The following is a 13,356-nucleotide window of genomic DNA, read 5'->3' on the forward strand; positions in this document are numbered from 1 at the left end:
CCACCCATTTTACCCTCAGACTTCATATATGCTGGGGTATGACTCTGAAGGGTATATTAGGGCCACCACTAGTCCACATAGAAGCTTTGTATAAATTAGAAAACGTGCCCAATACATGTATGGTTTTGTGGAAATTTCAAAGGTATTGCTTTCTTCATGAAGTTAAAAACTATCCAAAATTTGGAGATGTGGAAAAATTTTACTGAGTACTTTTTGAACATCATGCTAGAGCATTGTCTAATGGGCCTACTTTAGGGACATCAGGGGAATATAACATTGTTGGACTTACAATTTACCATTGATTAGAGACCACGTCTATAAAGTTAGATGTTAACGTGTAGAAAATTGACAAGATGCAAATGAGTTTTGCCCAGTAGAGAAGGCAATTCAAAGATTATGGTTTTTAAACTCTGTCATTAATCAGTTTTGAATCAACCTTAACTCACTGCCATCGAGTAGATTCAGCTCATAGTGACCCCTCCTTGGGTTTCCGACGCTGTATCTCTAAAGAAGTAGATTGCTCAGTCTTCCTTCTGAGGAGTGGCTGGTGGGTTTGAACTGCCAACCTTCTGGTTAGGAGTCAAATGTCTTAGGCACTAGGTCACCAGAATCAACCTTCGCAAACTTATCCCACTATTTTCCTCCAAATGACTATATTCTCTTATATCCTCCTTTGAACCACCTTTAACATCTTGCTGGCTGTCTCAGTGAGTTAAATAAATCTTTGATGCTATCACTATATATTTATAGGGGATTTAGGTTTTTAGCATTCTGAAAAAATACTTTGTCAAGGCAAACAAACATGGCTTGAAAAGCAGAACTCAGGCTGCATTTCAACTTCTCTTTGATTCTTCTACCAGGCACCCTTAGGCAAGAAACAACCTATTCAACTGTACCTGGCAGCCCTGGGGACACAAGAGATCCTGAATTATACAGAAGAGGGAAACCCAGAACCAAAACCAAACCTACTGCCATCAAGTCAATTTCAACTCATAATGATCCTATGGGACAAAGTAGAACTGCTCCATAGGACTTCCAAAGCTGTAAATCTTTATAGAAACAGACTGCATCTTTCTCCCAGAGTGGCAGGTTTGTTCAAACCACCAATCTTTTGGTTAGCAGCTGAGTGCTTTAACCGCTGCCCCTCCAGGGCTCCTGGAGGAGGGCAAGCATCAGTGAAATTTTGACTCCCATAGTTAGCTTGCCTTCTTATTTCTAACTCAATTTACACTTCTTTCTCCAAAGAACCAGTTCTATGTATGGGAGATGGCCTGGCCAGATAGGGATAGCTGGTATTGTTTCAAGATGGTCAATTACTACAAACATTGGCAGAAAACTGTGGGAGATGGGACTGCTCTTCCTATGGGAAGCCCTTTGAGACATGCATACGTGTTTGAAGTTCCTGAAGGGCACAAACTGGACAATGTCTCGAAGGACAGGTTCTCCCTTGGGCGACCTCAGGATCCCGTCGTCACCATCCAGCATCTGCATGTCACTGAAGTCCGCGTTCCCGACTCCCACAATGATGACTGACATGGGGAGGTGGGAGGCATGGACAATGGCCTCCCGGGTGTCAGCCATGTCTGTGATGACACCATCTGTCAGGATCAGCAGGATGAAGTATTGCTGTAGTCAAATTGCCAGGAGATAGTAGGGGCATGAAGGGAGGGGAGGGAGACAAAGACAACACCAGTTAGGCATCTGAGTGGCTTCACTGCATATTGACCATAGCAACCAGGATGGCACCTGTGCTAATAAACTTAAAGGTTTAGGTTTACGGTGAATGGAGTTTAAAGGCAGACCCAGTACTTACAGCTTAATTATAATAATCACCTTAGTAACAGTTACAAAGCATGGTGTGGTAGGAAGAGCAGCAGATGAGGACTGTGTTCAGAGTCTCTTTCTGGAAGGTCCCAGGAAAACCTTTTCACTTCTCTGAGTCTTAGTGCCATCATTTCTCAAATGAGAGGTGGGACTAACATCATTCACTTGGCCCTCCTAAGCTCTAATATTTTTAAGCCTAAAGCTGTGTTGCCTACTACAATAGCCTCTAGCCCCATATGACTATTGAGTCTTTGAAACTTGGCCAGTGCAGCTGAGTGATTGAATTTGTAATAATATTTAATTTTAATGAGTTTTTTTCTGAGGTGGTAAATCTTTATAGAAGTAGATTCTCCAGTCTTCCTTCCGCGAAGTGGCTGGTGGGTTTGAACCGCCAGGCTTCTGTTTAGCAGTCAAAAGCCTTAGCCACTATGCTACCAGAGCTCCTTAAATAAGGATCAAATATTTTCAGTGATAATTTAGTATGCACATTGAGATTCTGTAGGTGAAAAATACACACCAGTGTTTGAAGACTTGATACAAGGAAAGGATATAAAATATTTCATTAATAATTTTTTGTAAAGAATACATGATAAAATGAGAATATTTTGGCTACATTGAGTCATCTGGCCAATGTACCTTAAGCACAGTCACTGTTCGTCTGTCAGTGGAGGCCTGCATGTGGCTATGTTGCTAAATATGTTTTAGAGGAGCTTCCAGACTAAGATGGACTACAAAGAAAAGTCTCATGATCTACTTTCAAAAAATCATCCAAGAACTTCCAATATAGCCTCTACAATGTGCTCAAAATTTATAGGGAGTGTGTGTTGGAAAATTAAACCATTTTAAGTTGCCGTATTTCTGAAAGAAAAGCTAGACAGAATAACAACATATTTGGTTTGGAAAATCATCTACTTAAAAGATTGCAAATAGGCTGTCACCATGAAAGAGGTCCTTCTTTTTCTATGTAAGCCTGAAAAATATTTTTAAACAAAATGACTCAGTCAAAAATATAACTAGAGATACCTACAATTCACACCACGATAAGGACAGCTTTGAAAGCTTCCCATATAGATTTATAGAAAGACTAATTTTTTTCCATGTCAATTAACAACCTCCCACCCCCAGTCCTACCTGACCATCCAAGTTATAAATTCTTTGAGTTATAAATTTTAATTTATAGCTATGCTTTTTTTGCTTTACATGTTCATAGGAAGGTGGCGTGGGAGTTTAGAAGCAAAAGGGTCTTGGGAGTATGAAGTGATGGGGGAGCGAAAGAGGTGCAAAAAGAAGAGGCAGAGGAGGGAACATTGGCAGAATGAGGATGAGGGAATGGACCAGGATCACGAAACACCATTACCAGGGTGCTCCTTAGAAGGCCAGAACAGGGGCCTCACCTGATTGCTAAGTAAGTGGGCCATTGCATTAAATGGATCATATACCTCTGGGTCTTTTGCCTCCATTCTCCACCCTCCACAAACTCTTGTCTGGTCTCATCTTTATAGGTCAAGGGTCTTAGGGAACAAAAATATCTGACAGTGAACAACACTTCACTGAGAAACTTTAGAGTTGTAATGTTCTAGAGCAGAGATCACACAAATATTTTCTGGAAAGGACCAAATAGCAAATGCTTTAGACTCTGTGAGCTGTAATAGCTTCTGTCACAATGACTCAACTCTGCACCATGCAAATAACCACAGTCAATACAAAAATGAAAGAGTGTGCCTGTGTTCCAATAAAACTTTATTTAAGGACACTGTAAAGAGAGTAGCATATAATTTTCACGTGTCATCAAATATTCTTCTTCTTCTAATTTTTTCAACCATTAAAAAATATAACAAACATTCTTAACCTGTAGGTCATTCGAAAACAGGTGGTGAGCCATAGTTTGTTGACTCATAAACAATGTAAGTCAAAGAGCTAAGATCTAGGTTCTTAGCCTGGGTCAATGGCCATCTATGAACTTAAGGTGAATTATATCTTCATTTTCACTACCTTCTAACTGAAATTTATTATTTTCTTCAATTATAAATGTAATCAACAAATCAAATTAGTATTAGCTGTACTTGTGATTTAATCACCAATAGAAACCATAGTTTTCTGTTATGTTACAGTAGCTGCAAATATCTAAAGTTACCATTTACTTTCAACACTACATCAAAATTACTGAGTTATTATAGAGTAGCTACTGCTTTTCATAATTTAATGTTAACAAAGAAGGATTTTTATTACTATATTTGTGCTATTCTGTCATATTTTAAATATTTTGCTAACTTCATTTCAATATAATTGGCTTACTTTATAATTTTATGTTTTATTTTGTATATTTAAAAGCACTATTCTAAGGGGTCCATGGGCTTCTCAAGCTGCTAAAAGGTCCATGGAATAAAACAGGTTTAAAATCTCTGGTCTAGAGAGATTATCAGGATTCTAGAATCTTTCTCCAAGTTTAATCTAGCTAAAGGTAACAGGCTGCAGACTGTTGGTTGGAACCTTGATGGAATTTTCCAATAAAGCTGTTGGTAAGAGTCCCTTCCAAAGTCAGGCTGGGAAGATGCTCTCAGGTGAACTATTATATATAGTCTTTGAATATACTTGAGGCTCTGTTTAGATAAGGATAAGCCTTCCCGCTGCCCCCCCCCCCCAGAAGATTGTTACAAAATTAAGTAGAAAATCCTACAGTCCTACACTCCCTGGCACCAGTTTATCTAAGAGGTTCAAGGAGTTTAGGATACTTAGGAATTGGTGATACAAGGGACTCTGGACCACAGACTGTCCAAAGAACAGAAAAAACTTCAGGAGAAAAGCATCAGTGGTCCTGGCTTATAGGAGTAATTTCTGTGGGGATACGCAAGCTTCTTGTGAATGGTGCCATTTCCTGAGCTGTCTTTCCTTTCAGAGCAGTGAGTGATAGCCAAAAAACTCATGCTAGTTTATATAGGTCCTGAATTCAGACCTAAGGCAGCTCTGTGTTGTTCTTTTCTTTTCTTTTCTTACTCATTTGTGTCTGTCATTTCAGAGGAACTAAGATCACTCAGTTTTCCAACTGGGCTCCCTGGAACCCTGGCTGCTCTCATGCATTTGGCAAAAATAGTCTCTCTCTTTGCAAACTTATTTTATATATTGGGTTTTTGAACAAGGGATCATTCGAAAAATAGGTTCCAGTGCTAAAAACGTTGAAAACTAAAACGAAATATTGATCCTGTCCAAGCTTTATCCCTAAATCTTGCATCTGTGAGGATTCAAATTTGCCCCAAGGTCTCTGTGGTCAGTGGGAGACATATTAGGGGAAATCTTGCAAGGCCCACAGACTGGTGATGAGATGTTGTCTGTAGTGCTGCAAAGTGTTGGTGGCTTCTCAAGAAAAGAGGGATGTTGGCCACAGAGGAGTTTATACTTGAGCAGAGAATTTAATGAAATCAGAGTGGATTATGTGGTGTTTCAGGGAAAGATAAACTCTGGTAGAGTAAACAGCAGGTGAAAAACCCTGAAGGTGGGAAAATGTTTAGAATGTTTAAGGAACAGCAGGAAGGCCACTGTAGTTGGAATCTAGGGAGCAAAGGAGAGATGGTAGGAGTTAAGATTAGTGAGGTAAGCATGGACTAAAACATATAGCACCTTCTAGGCCACAGTAAGGAATTTATATCTTATTTTATGTATGGTGAAAATCCCTTGGAGGGTTTAGAGCAAAGGAGTGACATGATATTAACTGTATTCTTGAAAGACCAATCTGACTTCTATGTGGAGCATGGACTGTAGGGAGAAAAAGATGAAGCAGTGAGTTCACTTAGGAGGCTTTGTCTTAGTCGGGGTGAAAGAATCTAATGAACTAGAGTAAGTCGTAGTTGTGGAGGTAGTAAGTGGTAGGATTTACAATTTATTTTGAACACAGTGTAGCTTCATTTGCTAATAGATTGGCTATGGGTGTATGGTATCCAGCCATCAAAACAGCACCTAAAAATCCTTGCTTTCTTGCTAACATCCTTGTACAGTCCTTTCTATACATGAAGATGGTGCAGGACTAGGAAACATTTCATTCTATTATACATAAGGTTGCCATGAGTTGACACTGACTTAATGGAAACTAACAACAATCATATAGTTCTCTATTACAGTGAATAGGGCTGTCCCGTGTAACCAATAGGAAATATGGAAATGATGGAGTATGACTTCTGCAGCTAAGTCATAAAAGAGGTGTGCCTTGTTTTCCTTTGTTCCCTCTTGTGTTGCTTGCTTTGGGGAAAGCCAGCTTCCATGTCATGAGGACATTCAAGCAACCACATGAAGTTGTCCATGGGATAAAGAGCTGAGGCCACCTGCTAACAACTAGCACTAAGTTGCCAGGCATGTAAGTGAGTGCCTTTGAAAGATCTTCCATCCCAGTTAAGTCTTCAGATGACTCTAGCCCTGACTGGCATCTTTACTGCAACCTCATGAAAGCCCCTAAACCACATGGGTAAGATACCCCTCAATCCCTGACCCACACCAATTGTGAGATGTAAGAAATGCTTATTTTTGTTTTAAGTATGAAAAATGATGACTTCAAAGTTTTGGTCTAAGCAATTGGGTGATTGATGGGGCCATTTACAGAGATATGGAACACAAGGCAAGGGGAAGGCATGAGGGAGAAAATGAAGAGTTCTTGTCTGGATAGGTTACGTTTGTGCTATCCAGGTGAAAATTGTAAGCAGGCAGTTGGATACTTGAGTCCAAAGTTCAGGAGAGAAGTTGGGGCTGCTTATACATATTTGGGGACCATAACACATTTTTGAACTTTGAAGCCATGACAGCAGATAAGATCACCACATACACATAAGAAAGTATACTTAAGGACTAAATCCTGTACATTTAATATTTAGAGATAAAGAGGATGTGGAGTAGCTAGAAAAGAAACTTAGAAAGAGTGGTCAATGAGAAAAGAGAAAGTCCAAGAGGACATGGAATTCTGAAATGTACGTGAAGAAGGTGTTTGAAGAAGGAGTGTGATCACCTGGATCAAAAGCCCTGATACAGACCAAGATGAAGACTGAGGTTTGACCATGAGGTTGGGCAAGATGGAAGTACTGTTGGCTTTGACAAGTTTGACAAGTCTTGACTGTACATTTAATGTTGCAATCATAATCCCACAGTAATAGTCTCATTACAAATGATTTGACAACTGTACTTTCAGTGGAATGTTGGCGAGGAGTGCTTGACTGATATGGATGGAGGAGTCCATGGGAGAGGAAATGCAAACATTGAGTATAGGCAACTCTTCAAGCAAATTTTGCACTAAAGAGGATTAAAATAAAGAACAATAGCTAGAGGGAAAGTGATGTCAAAGGAGAGATTTTGACTTAAATAGCAGGTAATATAGCATGTTTGCTATAATATATAATACATAATAAAATATAATACATGCTGTAATACCTACTATTTAATTTAAAATCTCTCCTTTGACATCACTTTCCCTCTAGCTATAGCATGTTTGGAGTCCCTGGGTGGAGTCACCATGAGTCTGAAATTACTAGAAGGCAACTATCAACAACAACAACATAGCAAGTTTATATGGTAATGGAATGAGTTTTCGGTAGAAACAGGAAAAAAGAGATGATGTAGGAGAGAGTGGGGGAATATAATTGTTGGGTCAAAGTCCTGAGTAACTAAAGGGAATGGTCTCTAGTGCACAAGAGGAAGAGGTTGGCATTAGGTAAGAGTGTGATTCTCCATATATTCTAACGTGAGGGAAGGCTGAGTACATGAGTACAGTGTAAGTGGTTACAAGAGTTCATCGTAAGAAGAGGGAGAAGTATATTAGTTTCTTTATACAAATGCAGTTTCTTGGAACCCAGGAGAAAGTTACAAGTTTCAGATATCTGTAATATTCTACTAGTGGAAAAAAACAAAAAATAAGCAAACTCATAAAGCTAAGAGAGAAATACTGATATCATTAGAACGTGTTATTATGGTAATATATTTAATTCTAAATATTAGGCAAATAACCCAAACACTATTTTGTCTTGTAGTCTTGGTTTGTGCTTTTCCTAAGGAAATCACCATGGAATATAAAACATCTTTGCTGTGATGATTTATATGATGACATTTTACCACTGAGGAGCAGAATCATCCATTGCTTTACTTCTGTGGCACTTCATTTCCATCTGTAGTATGGGTACATTAGAAAACAGACTGATATTTGGACAGTTTGTTTTTCTTCCTGGGGTGGAAGAGGGGTATGACTCATACTATAGTGAACATAGTTGCTTCCATTGTTAGTGCCTTCTGTGTGCAGGAAATGTGGGAGACATTTGATATGTGTCATCTTTAAGCCTCACAATAACTCAGCAGAGATGGGTATAATTATTCCCATTTTTCAGATAAGGAGACTAAGGAAAGGGGAAGGTGAAGACATTTGTCCACATTCACACAGACAGAAACGCTGGAATTGATTGTCAGAATGGTCTGGATGCTATGGCCAATATCCAGGTAAGGAGGTAAATTCCCATTAGCAGGCACCTGGCCCCTCCTCTTACCGAGGCCTCCTTGGTGTTAGTCTCCTCTGATGCTGACTTGGCGACCTTCTGAATAATGGGGGCGATGTTGGTGGGCCCATAAAGTTGTAGCTTAGGAAGGCAGCTCTGATAGGCTTCCACAACTCCTTGAATTCCTAAGATGAAATTGGCAAAGATCAACAGTCTCCCTAAATATATTTATACTCAAATACACAAAAGTAAAGCATTAACTTCCCCAAATAGCCCTCATCAGTGTCACGTTCACCATCTTGTGATAAATAGAAAATACGACATTGCTGGTGTTGCTGAATCCTCTCCCTCTGAAATCATTCTTTTCTGTAAAATCTCAAATCAGATGTGACCACTTTCTCAAACTTTTCTAACACTCCACTTCATATCTAAGATTTCATTAGATCCCCATCCTATTGCCGTCTACCATCCAGTTGATTCTGACTCACAGCGACTCTATAGGACAAAATAAGACTGCTCCATAGGTTTCAATGGCTGTAACCTTTACAGAAGCAGACTGTCACATTTTTATTCCCATGGGGTGGCTGGTGGGTTCAAACTGCCTGTGAAGCTTCTTCCAATTTTGATGAATCTTGACTGCATATTTAATATTAAGATCACAATGCCACAGTATTAGTTGTATCACAAAATATTTTTATTCAGTGGTGCCTGTGCCTGTGTTACCTCTGCCTTTCTGTTTAAGCTCATCTTTCTACCCTTCTCCATACTAACACAGCACACTGGTCATGTTTTTGGTTGGAAGGGTCTACACAAGGCCATCCCAAGACCGTTCCCATATGTTACATGTACAGCAAACCAACTCTTGGGTATTTTTGATGAGCAAATTCACTTCAGTTCTGTCCTTGTACTCATGCTCCCACCCCACTGAAAATGTTGCACCCACTTTGTCCTGCTCCAAAGTCTGTCATTCTACACAGAGATGCCAAATCATTATAGGGCCTGCTTCTGCAGTTAAGTGATATCAAGTGGAAGATCCTTATATTTTGCGATTCTCTAGATAAATTTTAGGAGCTCTGGTAGCATAGTACCTAAGGCACTTGACTGCTAACCAGATGCTGGCGGTTCAAACCCACCAGCCATTCCTTGGAAGGAAGGTTGGGCAATCTACTTCCGTAGTGATACTACCTCAGAAACCCATGGAGGGGTCGCTATAAGTCTGGTCTGACTCCATGGCACATAACAACAACAACAGATAAATTTTATCCATCATGGTCATTATCACAGTAACATCATTATCATTATTTTCTGGAATGCTTTTAGGAAACTCATGCCTGGAAATGATGAACACAGAACAAAATCCCAAGCCAACACCATAAAGTTGATTTTGACTCATAGTCAGCCTATAGGACAAAGTAGAACTGCCCCCATAGGGTTTCCAAGGCTGTAAATCTTTACAGAAAAAGATTGCCTCATCTTTCTCCCACAGAGTGACTGGTGAGTTCAAACCATGGACCTTTTGGTTAGCAGTCAACTAACTGCTTTAACAGCTGTACTACCAGAGATGGTGACCATAGAACCGAATCTTTTAAAAGGCTCTTTCTGGAACAAAGCCAAGAAGCAATTTGTTCAAGGTCACTGAGGCCATGTCCTCATGCCAATATTCTGAAAAGGGTCAAATGATTTTTTATGTTTCCTCATTTCCTTATGCCTGCCTCGAAAAGGATTTGTGAAAAATAAATAGTTGATGAAAATTTGGAAAGCAAATAAATGATATCTGATCACTGCTGATCGGGTGATCATGTTATTTTGGCCAGAGGAATCCAGGATTGGGATCAATATTCTTGCTGCAAGCTCAAGATCTCTTCTGCATTCTGTCTTTTCCAGCTCTTTACTGCTGTGATTATGGTGCTCTCTGTGGCCTTCGGAGAAGCATGCTTTATTTGGATCCAGAGATTCAACTTCTTTACTATGGACAATCATAACTGATATGCTGCATCAGAGGGAGAAACTGAAATGGGAAAGGTGCAAATAGAAGGGCTGTAAGACCCTAGCTTTCTTTTAACTTGTGATTTACCTGCGCATTCCGGGTTGTCTTCATTAAAGTTGATTGCAAAGTCATGAGAGACCTAGACACCAATTAAAATTTAAAAAAGGAAGAAAGGAGAATTATAACTTTAATACAGTAAGGAGGCACTGGGATTTAGAGTGTGCAAACAAATGCCTATTGCATTCATTATGTGTTAAGCAGCAGGAACCATTTTAAGCCTTTACACAATCAATCTGAGATGGATGGTAAATTCTAAGCTCCCTGTGGAGCTGAGGTGACAGGTAGATTTTCTAGAATCAGATAAATGTTGGCAGGAAGAGAGAATAAAGCATAAAAAAAAATCCAAGAAAATATTTCATAAAAATATAATTCCAAATAGTTTCCAGATAGAACTGGCCACAGACTGGAGGCTTAGATTTGCCTGAGGTCTATTTGGACCAAGTGATAAACAAAACAAAACCAAAATTCAATAACCCAAGCTGTCTTCTCAACATGGTGATAGTTATAAAGGCTCCAGCTAAGCTGTTGACATTTAAGGATCATTCTGACATGATATGTAGAACTACAAAGCAAGAGGATTTTCACATATATATAGGCAAAATAACTGCACTCTATTTTGGAAAAGTAATAAGGTAATACACCTTGTAATCTTCCAACACAAATTTGTCTACCTGGTAGGATCTATGCAGAAGGTCAACTAACGTGTTTTTTGTTTTTCTCTTTCTAAAACTTGATTAAATAAGAGGGCTATTCTGGCATTTGGATCATTTGGAATTTTGTGGAGAATTCTATTTCAAAGACTATTTCTAAACACTGACTCCTTTGGGGACTAGAAAATAGGTCACTGTGATAAAAGACCCTTCTTTTCTTTGTAGGAGGTCATAGCAAATGCTAATGGTGCCTAGTTCATGTTCCCTTGCCCTAAATACTTCCAGGCAAGATAGCTGACTCTGAACCATTTTATCTGTGTTTCTTTGCTGTAGGGCTTTCTACCGCCTCCAGGGCCTTCTTTGCCCAAATGACAGACCAAAAGTATTGGAGAATTAATGTTCCCTGGGAGCAGCCTTTAATCGATGATTAACATGAGTTAATGTATAAATGACTCAGCTCTCGTTTCCTTGGGGAGCTGTGTATGCTCTACTCTGTCTCCCAGAGTTCTCCAGCAAGATTAAGCCCCAGTTGCCCACAGTGGTAACTTGCTTAATAATATACCTTTGTTGACTTCCTTCACTGTTTCCCTGCTCTTTGATGTCTCTTCTATCTCCAAATAAGTGTTTTGGATCCAAATCCTTGTCTCAAAGTCTGTTACTGGGGGAATGAGAATTAGAGAGAAGGGCTGCTGTCTGAGTCTCAATGCATACTCTAAGATTATGTCCTAAAGAAGTAAATCATGATAGCTTTCTAAACTCTCTGGGGACGCTTGAGCTGCTGAGACCATCAGTGCTTGCTTGGGACAGAGGAGAAATTAGGTATGGAAAGGAGATATTTGAAAGTCTTTTTGGGACTAACCAAAACCAAACCACACTCACTGCCGTCAAGTCAATTTTGACTCATAGTAACCCCTCCTTGGGTTTCAGAGGCAGTATCACTGTGGAAGTACATTGCCCAACCTTCCTTCCAAGGAGTGGCTGGTGCATTTGAACCATCAGTTTTCTGGTTAGCAGTCAAATGCCTTAGGCACTATGCCACCAGAGCTCCCTAGAAGTGGGGAAATAGGAAAAGTGCCTTTTAGGAGAGCAGGAGGAACAAATTAGCTCACAGGCAGGGTAGAGTTGGGGGATCAAGTGAACCTGAGGATGTTAGAGACAGCAAGAAGTATAAGTTATTTCAGGTGCGGGACCAGAACAAATGTCAAGGATGAGAAGGAGGCCTGGAACAAGGCATGCCACACAACTCTGTTCTCAGCCGTGTTGGGCCAACTCAAGGCCAAAAGTCTTCCTGGTGGAGATATGGCAGAGAACACTCAAGCATCTCTGGGTAGCTGGACTATTGGTTGTTGAGGTGCATTCTAGTTTTAAGGCTTGGCAGCTCTAGGAAGAAGGTGGGCACCCACCTACCCACATTCTGGAGCTGATACCCCATCTGAAGGAGACTGGATCTCCTCAGATCTGGGCTCATTCTTGCATGTGTCATCTTTTAATCTTAGTGTTAGTAGGCCTTTCAGTTTTTCAAGAGAAGCTAGAAATCTGGCATGTTAAATGAAATTTCCAAATTCTTAAACATTTGTGTCAAATATAACATGTCTATGGACTGATTAATGTCTAGAGGCTTGTAGTTGGCAACTTCCATCATCTTTCTCTCCGTGTGCTCTATTTCTAACAAATCCTTCTAGGATTGCCTAGCCATGCCCAGCAGAGTGGCTAGTGTTGAATACAAGGTAAATAAGAAGGGGGACAGGTCAGGAAGACATGGCAGTCCATCCACTGTTCAGCCCTGTAGTGACAGGGAGATCAATTCCCTCTTTCATGAAGGACACTGGCGGGGAAGGCCTTTGTTCTGACAGCTTGGGTGAGGAAGCAAATGTGAGTATCTGTTTCCTGACCTGTGGTTCAGATATAGTCAGTAAAAGAGAAATTGACGACTGGGCAGCACTGCTTGTACTTAGCTCAGGCTTCAGAGGCATTGGTCAGGCCGAGGCTGGTGCAGGGACCCTGCTGCCTGCCCAAGGCCCTCCCTACCTAAGAGAGCTGCATTTCCTGCTGTAGAGTGGCCCACGAGAGCACCTTAGCACATCGCAGCAGAGCGCCTCAGCTCCACTGCAGTACAAATCCCTCTGCACACAAGCTTTGCATTCTTTGTATCATGAACAATCAGTATCAAAACCAAATAGGATTCCAATGCCTTCATAAGGACCTTTCAGCTTCCCAGTTCTCTAAGCCAGAATGGTTCTTTCTTCAGAACTTCTCTGAGTCTCCCACATGAGGCTGGATCTGAGAACCTGTAGGCTTCATCGTATGGACTATATATATATATTTCCCCTTAAGGGATATCTGAATAGATAGTTCTGAGTCACTAAAAATCAACTTC

General features: G+C 40.3%; 1 protein-coding gene across 1 annotated transcript in view; it reads right to left on the reverse strand.

The window, feature by feature from the left end:
* CPNE4 (copine 4) overlaps nucleotides 1–13,356 on the reverse strand; it is a 630,026-nt gene that overhangs the window by 6,474 nt on the left and 610,196 nt on the right. The window contains exons 12-14 of the mRNA XM_007936892.2: nucleotides 10,357–10,408; nucleotides 8,334–8,467; nucleotides 1,390–1,626 (exon numbers count right to left, since the gene is read on the reverse strand). Of these exons, the coding sequence (XP_007935083.2) occupies nucleotides 1,390–1,626; nucleotides 8,334–8,467; nucleotides 10,357–10,408 (423 nt within the window). The remainder of the gene's footprint in view (nucleotides 1–1,389; nucleotides 1,627–8,333; nucleotides 8,468–10,356; nucleotides 10,409–13,356) is intronic.

The sequence above is a fragment of the Orycteropus afer genome, unplaced genomic scaffold (genome assembly GCF_000298275.1).
Source record: "Orycteropus afer afer isolate SDZICR_OR568_19922 unplaced genomic scaffold, OryAfe1.0 scaffold00003, whole genome shotgun sequence".
Lineage (NCBI taxonomy): Eukaryota > Metazoa > Chordata > Mammalia > Tubulidentata > Orycteropodidae > Orycteropus > Orycteropus afer.